General features: G+C 45.5%; 1 protein-coding gene across 1 annotated transcript in view; it reads left to right on the forward strand.

Moving 5' to 3' along the window:
• Positions 1–12507, forward strand: part of tube1 (tubulin, epsilon 1) — a 31656-nt gene extending 19149 nt beyond the window's left edge. Inside the window, exons 9-12 of the mRNA XM_084315015.1 lie at positions 5588–5728; positions 7464–7604; positions 8163–8337; positions 12347–12507. Of these exons, the coding sequence (XP_084171141.1) occupies positions 5588–5728; positions 7464–7604; positions 8163–8337; positions 12347–12505 (616 nt within the window). The 3' untranslated portion in view covers positions 12506–12507. The remainder of the gene's footprint in view (positions 1–5587; positions 5729–7463; positions 7605–8162; positions 8338–12346) is intronic.
• Positions 12508–12513: the final 6 nt, after the last annotated feature.

Here is a 12513-nt window from a genome sequence, read left to right on the forward strand (position 1 = left end):
TTTTTGTTGGTAAATCTATTCCATCATTTCCGACCTACAACTCTTGTTGTGTAGATGTACTTGATGTGGTGGGTGCTAACTTTACATTAATAACGTTGAATCTTATGGGATGTAGAAATATGCGATCCATTTCCAGGTTGTATAATACTATATACGTCCAAATCATGTTGTTTATCGAGTTATTTGCAACCGATCGATGTCCAGTGTATCAAGATGGCGTCCCGCTAACGATAGCGAGTGCCCGGACGAAATATGGGAGAGCACCACTTCCGGCGCATCACTTCCTGTTTGGGCGATCCGCCGATCGGCCACCAGATGGCGCTCTTGAACCGTTGGAGAGTTGAGAGGGGATCAACAGGAGATCTCGGGTCTCCGGGGGAGAAATATGATTTCGATCACAGATTTTTGAAATATTGATATCAAAGACGTGGTACGGCGTCTTTGGCAGAATGAGCATGGCGGGAAAAGACGTCCTACGGCGTTTTTGGCGATTTAAAGGGTTAATGATGAATAGGCTTCACTTCAGATTAGGGCACACAATAGCATCTGCAAATGATTTATAGATGTTTTATGAATGTCTTAACAAATCATTTGTTGAACATGAACAAATAAATGGAGGTACAGTATAGTCACATACAAAGCCATAAACGGTCTCGCCCCAGCCTACATAAAAGAACTCCTGGTCCATCAACCAGCTCCAGATCCCTCCGTTCAAACAACCAAATCTGCCTAAAAATCCCCCACACAAGACTGGTGACAAAGGGAAACCGGGCTTTCACAGTCGCAGCTCCGACACTCTGGAACAAGCTCCCACTCAACCTGAAATCTGCAAGCACCCTACGGACCTTTAAGGCCATGCTCAAAACCCACCTATTCGCCATAAACAATCCATGAGCTAGTTTTTTCTTTTTTTGTTTTGTTGTATGTGTGGTGTACTATGTCTGTCTGTTTCTCTATCTGATTGGTTGGACTGCCTGTATTTTTCAGTTTTTCGTTTTGTTCCTGTCTTTTTTGTTTGTTTTCTCTTTCTCTCTCGGTATGCGCCCCGGGCCGATGTAACTATTGGTTGAGGGGCGCAATATAAATAAATGTATCATATCATATCATAGTCGTTTTTTTCATATCCATTTTTCAAAGCATCTACAAATGTGTTACTACACATTAAACAACATTATTTAATGATGAACAAATCAAGTACAAACAATGTTGATAATGAGTTATAAATAATGTAGAACTAATTTGTAAATGTTATACAAATATAGTTATAAATGATTTAATAATAATTTACGAATGTATATAAATGATTTGTTCATGATTAGTTCATTATCTACAAATACCTTATAAAGGGCTTATAACTGAGTGTTATTATAAAGTCTTACCAAAAAGGGTCTAAAAATTATAAAATAGAACGGACTATGACAATTGTATTACAAGATAAAGTCATAAGAAAGTATGGCATGTCACATTGTAATTTGTATTGGACCGTCAAATACTGTTATAGTGGAAAATATTATGATATGAAATTTTGGGCCTATCGCCCAGCTCTAGGTTGAGTTCAAAGATGGTAGAGTTTGAGTCCTTCTGGGTGATGTATGACGTTCACACTGTAACTGATTTGTGGTTACTTGGATTGACTTTACAGCTGCAAATACATGGGACTGTCCAAAGACATTTAAAACAGACTCAAGGTTCTTCACCTGAAAGGTTGAAACGTATGACATTACTGGCTGCTACACTATGTCTATACATTGGTTAAATAAAAGTGGTTGCATTATGTAAATTAGTCACAAGTTAATCCTAAATAACAAATAATTACAAAGTCTCCCATGTATGGCATGTGTAATTGATACCATAGAAATGCATAATAATATAGCCTGATTAGTACGGAAGCGTATTGCTGCCACACCAGAAAGAAATAAATATCCGTATCACGTTATAACATAAAGGTTTCACGTTATAACGTGATAACTTCTTGTTTTAACATAAAACGTTTCACGTTATAACGTGATAACTTAAAACAAGAAGTTATCCCGTTATAACGTGAAACCTTTATGTTATAACGTGAAACATTTTATGTTAAAACAAGAAGTTATCACGTTATAACGTGAAACCTTTATGTTATAACGTGATACGGATATTTATTTTTTCTGGTGTGGCAGCAATACGCTTCCGTACTAATCAGGCTATATTATTATGCATTTCTATGGTATCAATTACACATGAGTGTGCAGTTTTGAAGGCATATAAGTCGACCATAATGCCAAGTGATTCAGACTACTGAGCTAAAGAGTGTGGTAATGATAATGACAGACCTCTCGTCTTTGATCTTTGATTGGCCAGCACTTGTGTGGTGCCACTAAATGATGAGCTCTCTAGTTACAAACGTATGCATAGCGTGTGTAACCCAATCTACATCTGATGTGGCATTTGTAGTGTTTTTTTTACTCATGATTTGTGTCCAGTGTTTTCTCTCTCTTTTACTTACGGAAGCGTATTGCTGCCACACCAGAAAAAAAATATATCCATATCACGTTATAACATAAAGGTTTCACGTTATAACGTGATAACTTCTTGTTTGAACATAAAACGTCTCACGTTATAACGTGATAACCTCTTGTTATAACATAAAGGTTTCACGTTATAACGTGATAACTTCTTGTTTTAACAAAACGTTTCACGTTATAACGTGATAACTTCTTATCACGTTATAACATAAAGGTTTCACGTTATAATGTGAAACGTTTTATGTTAAAACAAGAAGTTATCACGTTATAATGTGAAACCTTTGTTATAACGTGATACGATACGGATATATATTTTTTCTGGTGTGGCAGCAATACGCTTCCGTATTTACTTGCTTGGTTCATTCAATACAATATAGTTACAATATGCAGAGAAAACACACAGAGTGCACTGCTGTAAAGGAAGGAGGTATGGTGGTGTAGTACGGTGGTGTAGTGTCGCCTCACAGCAAGAAGGTCCAGGGTTCGATTCCCGCTTGGGGACCAGGTTTCCATAATAATAATAATAATAATAATTCATTTAATTTATATAGCGCTTCTCAGTAACCCGAAGTCGCTGACAGTAGTCGGGAGCAAGAGTACAAACAAAGAAACAAAAGCAAAGAAACAAAAACAAAGAAACAACAAAGAAACAAAAACAAAAGGAACATGAGACCATGGGGGGAACAGGGGAGACAGCATGAAAGCACAAAAAAGACTGGAGACAGACATCAATCAGGTTGGAGGGGGGGGGGGGGTTTAAGGGTGGGGTGGGGGTTGAAGGCAAGGGAGAACAGGTGGGTTTTGAGGCGAGCTTTGAAGGTGGAGAGTGTAGGGGAGTCTCTAATGGACTGGGGGAGGGAGTTCCAGAGTCGGGGTGCAGTACGAGAGAAGGTCCGATCTCCGAAGTTTTTAAGCTTGGATGTCGGGACAGTGAGGGAGGCAGTGGAGGAGGACCGGAGGGAACGGGTGGGGCGGTAGGGAAGAAGGAGATCAGTCAGGTAAGGGGGGGCCAGGCTGTGGAGGGCTTTGAAGATGAGGAGTAGCGTTTTAAAGTTTATGCAGTGTTTGATCGGGAGCCAGTGGAGGGAGTGGAGGACAGGAGTGATGTGTTCGCGGGACCGGGTGTTAGTGAGGAGGCGGGCGGCTGAATTTTGGACCATTTGCAGTTTATGGAGGGAGCGGGAGGTGATACCAGTGAGGAGGGAGTTGCAGTAGTCCAGGCGGGAGGAGATGAAGGCGTGAATGAGGGATTCAGCAGCGGGGCGGAGAGGCAGTGACGGATTTTTGCGATGTTGCGGAGGTGGAAGTAGGATATTTTTACAATGGAGCGGACGTGGGGGTCAAACGAGAGGGTGGGGTCAAGGAGGACACCAAGGTTTCGGACTAGGGGGGAGGGGGTGATGGTGGAGTCATTGATGGTGAGTGTGATGTGTCCGGATCTGGTGAGGGTGGTTTTGGTGCCAATGATGAGAAGTTCAGTCTTGTCACTGTTCAGTTTGAGGAAGTTGTGAGTCATCCAAGTTTGGAGTTCAGTGATGCAGGATTCGATGTGACTGAGGGGTGGGCTGTGGGGGGATTGTGTACTGATGTAGATTTGGGTGTCGTCAGCATAGCAGTGGAAGTTGAGGTGGTATTTACGGATGATGTGACCAAGGGGGAGAATGTAGCAGATGAAGAGCAGGGGGCCAAGGACTGAGCCTTGGGGGACCCCCTGTGTGACTGGGGAGGGGGAGGAGGTGTGGCCGGAGAGGGAGATGAATTGGTGTCTGTCTGTGAGGTAGGAGGAGAACCAGCCAAGTGCTGTGCCCTCAACACCCAGTTGGTGCAGCCTTTGGAGGAGGATGGAGTGACACACTGTGTCAAAGGCTGCACTGAGATCAAGTAGGATCAGGATGTTGAGGGCACCGGAGTCAGCGGAGATGAGGAGGTCATTGATGACCTTAACCAGTGCAGTTTCGGTGCTGTGAGCGGGACGGAAGCCAGACTGAAGGGGTTCATAGAGGGTGTTGGACTGGAGATGGGAGTGGAGTTGGGAGGCAGCAATGCGTTCCAGTGTTTTTGAGAAAAAAGGAAGATTGGATATGGGGTGGTAGTTGGAGAGGCTGGATGGGTCAAGAGTGGGTTTTTTGAGGACAGGGGTGACAGCGGCGAGTTTATAGGGGGAGGGGACGTGGCCTAGGGATAGTGACTGGTTGAAAAGGGCGGTGAGGTGGGGGATGAGAGCAGGGAGGCAGGCTTTGGTGAGAGTAGTGGGTAGGGGGTCAAGGGAGCAGGTAGTGGTCTTGGAGGTGGTCATGAGGTCCATGATGAAGGAGGAGTCGACTGGGGCGAAGGCAGTAAAAGGGGTGGGAGGGATGGAGTCAGGTGGGGGAAAAATGTTGGTGGGGGGGGCGAGGGTGGGGGAATTGGCGATGCGGGCAGTCAGTGAGCTGTTGATTAGAGATACTTTATTATTGATGATGATTGATGATGCCAGGTACCCAGGTGGGGTATCTCCCAGGCCTTTCTGTGTGGAGTTTGCCTGTTCTCCCCGTGCTCGCAAGGGTTTCCCCCCCGATAAGATAAACCCAATGGAAAAACATGCACAACAACAGATCACGAAGACTGACAGGAGCACTTGGATTGGTCCCCGGGGCGCGGCTCACGTTGACGCTTTATCTACTCCCGGCTGCCCATGGGGGGAAGGACGACGGGATGGGTTAGGCGCAGAGACTCAATCGCATCGGGCGACTGAGAAAAAGACAATGTGTGTGTGTGTGTGTATCCCGGTGTGTGTGTGCCGCTCCAATTGCATGTCCAGTTCGTTGCATGCCGAATAAAGACCCCCTAAAGAGGTCCTGCATTATTATAAAAATTATTATTAGGATGCGCTGCATTTACAACACAAGTCGAAATGAGAGCAACATGGCATGCGGCACAATAATTGAAATTGAAACTCAATTAACCGCCCAGCCCTACCTCCTTGCACTTTGAAAGGGGTCAACAACAACAATAATATCCATCACTCTGATAAAGCGGACGGACTCTCTTGAGTTGTCTGAACCTTATTGTGTACCAATAATGATGTCGATATTCTGTTGCAGTTCAGCCCGTTTTGAAGGGTCTCTCAACATGGACCTGAATGAGATCGCCATGAACCTGGTCCCGTTTCCTCGTCTCCATTACCTGGTGTCCAGCCTCACCCCTCTCTACACGCTGGCAGACGTCAACATACCCACCAGGAGGTAAGGCTGTCGTTGCCTGGGCGCCCCCTACGGCTATTTCCTTTTATCTTTTTAGCTAAAGATTTTATTTTTTTTGTGATAAAATGTTTTTTTCTTTTTTTTTTTCACATAACATATAACAAGACATACCAGAACACAATAATAAATAATATAAAGAATAAATGAAGGAGTAAATCAAATCAAATATATATAATAATAATAATAATTAACAGGTTAACACTTTGACTGCCATGAAACGTCTTTTCACGTCATTGCTGGCCATGCTCAAGTTGCCGGGGGACGCTGTACAGCGTCCTTATATTAATATTTCAAAAATCTGCGATCGGATTCATTATGTCCCCTCCGCTGGCCTGAGATCCACCAGCAGGACCCACTGAGCTCTCTGGCGGTTCAGGAGCGCCATCTGGTGGCCGATCGGCGCAATCGCCAAACAGGATGTTGAATAGAGGTTGTCCTAGACGACCGTAGTACTTCCGGCGCTCGCTATAGGTCCCGCGACTCTGGCTCGTCACACTACACAGTGATCGATTGCCAATAACTCGATAAACAACATGATTTGGACGTATATACCATTATACAAGCTGGAGATGGACCGGGTAAATTTACATCCCATAATGATAAGATTTCAACTCGACGATGATCGCCCAACGGCGCGCGGAGACTGGGGTGAGTTTCAGCGTGTAACGTTACCGTCTTCGATACTAACTGCTATTATCAACATTTGACCCACATTAGATGATTGGTATAACGCTGCCCACGGAATTATAAACGCCCCCTAGCCCATCCGGTCAACATCAGATGACGTGTAGTAACTTCTAGAAGTACGTCTAGTTGGAATTTTTTATATCGCGCCGATTGCCATAAAACTGTATTGCATCATCAATATAATGCATTTGGGGCTATAGATCACGTTCTGGAGAAAGCTGCAGAAAGAGATGAAAACATACTTATACATTAGACCATACTTTACTATGAATATGTGAATGAAAAAGTTTAACGTTGCTACACAATGAACAATACATATAGGACTTTGAATGGGCCCTAATAATGGCAATGTTGCAATAGAATTTAAAAAGTTATAGCCATGCAAAGAAGGGGTACTTCTCCATAGACAAATAGAGCCGGCAACCTATGGTATATCATTAATTTAACCCAAGGCAACCAAAGTGTTAAGTAAGGGATAATGTATAGCTACGAGGTCATTGTCGCAAAATAATTGACCGACACAGACTTTAAAATACCGAGCCGCCTCGGCGAGGTGTTTTAAACGTCAGTGAAGGTCAATTATTTTGCGACAATGATCGAGTATAGCTATACATTATCCCGCTTATTACATGGCTAACTTACTAACAATATACCTAATTCATTTTACATCGACTCGCAACACTGGTTCTGGCTGCGTTCTGGCTGCGTTCTGGCTCCGCCCCCTGTCATCGCCGGCAGCAGAACACCGGCAGTGTCTAATTGCACTGAAACAGTGTGTGTCAGTGGGGCTTGATTGCGCACAGCTGCGCACAGCGGTCATTATTGTCCCACAGCGGTCATTATTGTCTGATAATGACCGCTGTCGGGGGGCTATTGACCAATCACAAGCAAGCATTTCGGCGAATGTGAAAACGCCATGTAATAACAGACGATAACAATAACATTGGTGTCACAAGACAAGAGAACAGGAAAAATAATACTTTTTTAGCTAAAGATTTATAGCTCGTTTGTGTCTCTCTCTGGTCTCCAGGCTGGATCAGATGTTCACAGACGCCTTCAGTAAAGACCACCAGCTCCTCCGCGCGGACCCCAAGCACAGCCTCTACCTGGCCTGCGCTCTCATGGTCCGGGGCGACGTGCAGGTCTCCGACGTCCGCAGGAACATCGAGAGGTCAGAGCAGTCGCTATCTCTCCCCCGGCCGGGCGGGGCGGGGCGGTCCGCTCTGGGCTGCCAAGACATGCCAGTCCGCCCACCACACTCACGGACCCAAACATCACCTTCCCAATGGCCCCCTCACGAATAGTAACCCCATTCAGCCGCTGTGTGTTTCTGCTGAGACCACGGCCGTGATTCATGACTGGCCCATTCAGCTCCAGCTCCTCTCTCCTCTTACCACCCTTCATTTCTTTTTTTACATGTGGCAGTTGTCAAAAGAAATAGAAACAGGAGCTAGTATGTGAGTGCATACCTATGTGCGACCACAGTGTAAATCTAGGGGAACTACCCCCACCCCCCTTCACCACCACCAAAGAGGCCCTACAGTTTGCTCAGTGGACTTGTATCTCCGCCTCATTTTTATCACTTGATGTTGTGCAATTTAGTGCAGGTAACGAATCACCCTTTTAATCCAGCGTCGCCTGCCGCTTTGCATACCCCTTGTGTTATGACCCACAGAAGGCAAGTCTTATTCTCTGCTGTAAATCTCAGGCCTCTTCCTCCCTGTTCCAGACTGAGGCCCTCTCTGCCCTTCATCTCGTGGAACCTGGAGGGCTGGAAGACGGGCCTGTGTTCGGTGCCCCCCGTGGGCCACTCCCACTCCCTGCTCGCTCTGGCCAACAACACCTGCGTGAAGCCCACGTTCGTGGAGCTCCGGGAGCGATTCACCAAGCTGTACAGAAAGAAGGTTTGTCCTCCATGCCTTGCTGTGTCACTGTCATCAATGTGATCTCGTTTCAAAACCACAACGTTTACTTTAACTGAGACCACTTATCGATTTATCGATAACTGCGTGAAATCGATAAGTGGCGTCATTTATCGTTGTTTTTTTCATGTGAAAAAAGATTTTTTTTATATATCTTTTTCACATGCAAAATAATTAAAGAAAATCGATATTTATCGATAATTTTGTCCCGATTTATCAATTCTTCCAAATGGCATATCGTCTCAGCCTTAGTTTACTTGAACCAATAATGGGGCTAGCACTGCTGTCCAGCACAGTTGCCAGCCAACGTTTAATATATTAAGTAATGCTCTGAAAACGCCTGTGAGACCAACTGTGTTGTTTTTTTCCTATATGCACTTTGCAAGGCACTAATACCTGGTCGGTATTGTTAACGCATAATATAGTAATATAGTCCAGAGTATCCTTAAGAAATAGCATTCTGCATGAAAACACTTTCTCAAAAATCATCCCAAGTGGCTTTCTGATTGGCTGGGACAGCAACTCTCTTTCTAAAATTGGTTCAAGAATTCTAGTAGTACAGTACAGGAGGAGGAGGCAGTCGGCCTGTTTTCTGATTGTCAAGTCAAGAGATTTATTTGTCACGGCATACAAATAACATATAATAGAATCAACATTGTGCAATAAACAAGTAACATATAATAGAATCAACATTGTGCAATAAACAAGTAACATTGTGCAGTAAACAAGTAACATGTTAGGGCATATCGGTATATGTACATAAGTTATTTACAGAGCATGGAGGACATGCTAGGTCCTTTGGTAGTGTCTTTCTGTACATGCTAATTTATACAGTCTTTCTGTACATGCTAATTTATACAATCTCCGGTTATACTATACTATTTTTAAAGTGACCTTTCCTTAGTGGCCATAAGTGTGGGCGTGTGCAGCATGAGTGTGTGCTTGCTCATGTTAAAGTGGCTGCTAGTGTGTGAGCGTGTACAGTGTGTGTGTTGTGTGTGTGCTCATGTGTGCTTGTGTGTGGAAAGTTCAGTGTTCAGGGCTCTGATGGCCTGGGGGGAGAAGCTGAGCCGAAGTCTCTCTGTCCTAGTAGCTGGTGTTCGCAGGCGTCTGCCTGACTTCAGCAGCATGAACAGGCTGTTGTTGGGGTGGTGTGGGTCTTTCATTATTCTGCAGGATTTGCACCTCTTGTTGTATAGAACCTGCAGGGGTGGTAGTGCAATACCCGTGGTACGCTCGGCTGAGCGCACCACTCTCTGTAGGGCCTTCTTGTCCTGTGCCGTGCTGTTTCCATACCAAGCAGTGATGTTTCCAGTCAAGATGCTCTCTACAGCTCCGGAGTAGAAGGACTGGAGTATCTTCCCAGATACTTTGAACTTCCTTAACTGTCTCAGGTGGTAGAGGCGTTGCTTCGCCTTTTTTACGACTGATTCTATGTGTGTTGTCCATGTCAGATCCTCTGCGATGTGGACCCCCAGGTACTTAAAGCTGCTCACCCTGTCCACGGTAGCCCCGTTTATCCTCAGTGGTGTGTGTGTCTCCTGCTGTCCTCTCCTATAATCCACGATCAGCTCCTTGGTTTTACCAATGTTCAGGAGCAGGCTGTTGTCCTGGCACCAGCGTTCCAGTACCTCAACCTCCTCCCGGTAGGCCTTCTCGTCGTTGTCCGAGATCGGCCCTACCACCACTGTGTCGTCCGCAAACTTCACTATGGAGTTGGAGCTGAACTTGGCCACACAGTCATGTGTGTATAGTGAGTACAGCAGGGGGCTCAGAACACAGCCCTGGGGGGACCCAATGCTCAGGGTGATGGTGTTGGAGGTCTGACCCCCCACCCTGACCGCCTGGGGCCTTTCACTCAGAAAGTCCAGTATCCAGGCGCTCAGAGCGGAGCTCAGACCTAGCTCGATCAGCTTGTCCACCAGTCTGGTGGGGACTATGGTGTTGAACGCTGAGCTGTAGTCAATGAACAACAGTCTCACATAGCCCCCCTTCTGACGGTCCAGGTGAGAGAGGGTGCTGTGCAGTACTTGGGAGACCGCATCGTCAGTGGATCTGTTTGGCCTGTATGCAAATTGCATAGGGTCCATATCACTGGGGAGGGAGGCACAAATGTGATCCTTGACCAGCCTCTCGAAACATTTCATGGCCACAGAGGTGAGTGCCACCGGTCTGTAGTCATTGAGACCTGCTGGGGAGGGTTTCTTTGGTACCGGGATAATGGTGGACATGGACATCTTGAAGCAGGCAGGGACCACTGACTCCTTCAGGGATCGATTAAATATGGTGGTGAACACTGGGGCTAGCTGGTTAGCACAGGACTTAAGTATGCGTCCTGTTATTCCATCTGGGCCAGCAGCCTTTCTGGTGTTCACCTGCATAAATGCTCTTCTCACACTGTGTACCGTCAATGAGAGAGCGTCCCCGCCCCCCCCGCGGATGCCCCCCCCCCCACAACAGCCTGCGTGCCAGTGACGTCACTAGCCGTTGAGCTAGCGGCGCCGCTGTTTGCACCAAACCGCGCGTAGAAGGTGTTGAGCTGGTCCGCGAGGGAGGCGTCGTCGCTCCCCATTGAGGGGGCGCTGACTTTGTAGTCATTTATCGTCCACAGTCCCTGCCATAAGCCTCTTGTGTCATTCTGTGCCATTTGTGCCTCCATCTTGTCAGCATATGTCTTTTTCGCAAGTTTAACAGCCTTGCGCAGAGTGTAGACTGTTGTCTTGTACTCTTCTATGTTTCCTGACTCTCTGCCAGAGCTGCTCTGATAGTACTGTCGGTTGGCTACGGTGTAAGATAAGGCTGAGACCACCTATCGATTTATCGATAACTGAGTGAAATCGATAAGTGGTGTCACTTATTGTTTTTTTTGCATGTGTTTTTTTTTTATACTATACTAAAATACTAGGTCTTGTTTCTTGTGGCATGTCTTAGTTAAAACATCCCCATTTCATGTCAATTCAGTTGAATTGCAGAAGAAAGAAAATCCATATTTATCGATAATTTTGTCCCGATTTATCGATTCTTCCAAATGGCATATTGTCTCAGCCTTAAGGCCTTTGCATGCTACAGAAACTTCAGAGCAACTGCAACACAACATCGGCGCGATTTCAGCACGGTTGTTTTAGAGGGTCTTGTAGACTGTGTTGCTTGGACGTTGCGTACATGTCCCCCAAATCTAACCTAAACAACCGTTGCGTTGATATTGCGTAGCAGTGATTGGTTGGTTAGCGAATGGGGGCGGGGCTGTCATAGAATAATATTAGTCCCGCAGAGAATAACATCCTCCATTGTTGTAGCCAGCGTTGACGCTAAATAATTAGCGTCACATAGCTCGCCTTTTTCTGAAAACCCAAGCACATATTGTTCCATAGCATACGCCTTCAGTTGATCATGACAAATCCTCTCTTACCTTGACGATTAAAAAGCCTCCATAATTTAGTAAATAAAGCTGTAGCCAGCCAGCTAGCATTGGGTCTATTCAAAATGCTATCCACATTAGCTACATAGCTAACCAAGTAAATACAATGGTATCCGTCCTGAGGTAACGTTAAATACAACGTTTGCTAGTCGAAATGACTGGACACACACAGGGACAAGTTAAACATCAATCAATTAATTTATTCCAATAGGTAGTTTGAGCTGCATGTGAGCCGAGGTCCTCTCCATTGGAAACAATGATGTTACGGTAACGTTAGCTCGAAAAGCACAGAAAGTTAAGCTGCTAGCAACAGACACTATAACACTTCCGGTCGGGGGTTTTCAAAATAAAAGAGCGACGTCTAAAATCACCGGAAATACGTTTAATTTGTACATTATCTAACGTTAACACGAACCTAAACTAACTTTAGTTAAACTAACTTTGCGCGTCGATGTTGCAGAAGCATAAAGGCAGAGTGTCTAAAACACCGTTGCTTTGTGTTGCAGTTGCTTTGAAGTTTCTGTAGCATGCAGAGGCCTTTAGTGTGAGATGATGTCTCTGTGCTCCTCTCAGGCTCACCTGCATCACTACCTCCACGTTGACGGAATGGAGCAGAGCTGCTTCTCGGAAGCCGTCGCCTCCCTGGACTCACTCATAGAGGAGTACAGTCAGCTGGACGCCACCAAGGGCAGGCTCATGCCCGACGCACCCAGACTCAACATTGCCTCATGAAGGTCTGC

Source organism: Notolepis coatsorum, assembly GCF_963971535.1.
Source record: "Notolepis coatsorum genome assembly, chromosome: 5".
Classification (NCBI taxonomy): Eukaryota; Metazoa; Chordata; class Actinopteri; order Aulopiformes; family Paralepididae; genus Notolepis; species Notolepis coatsorum.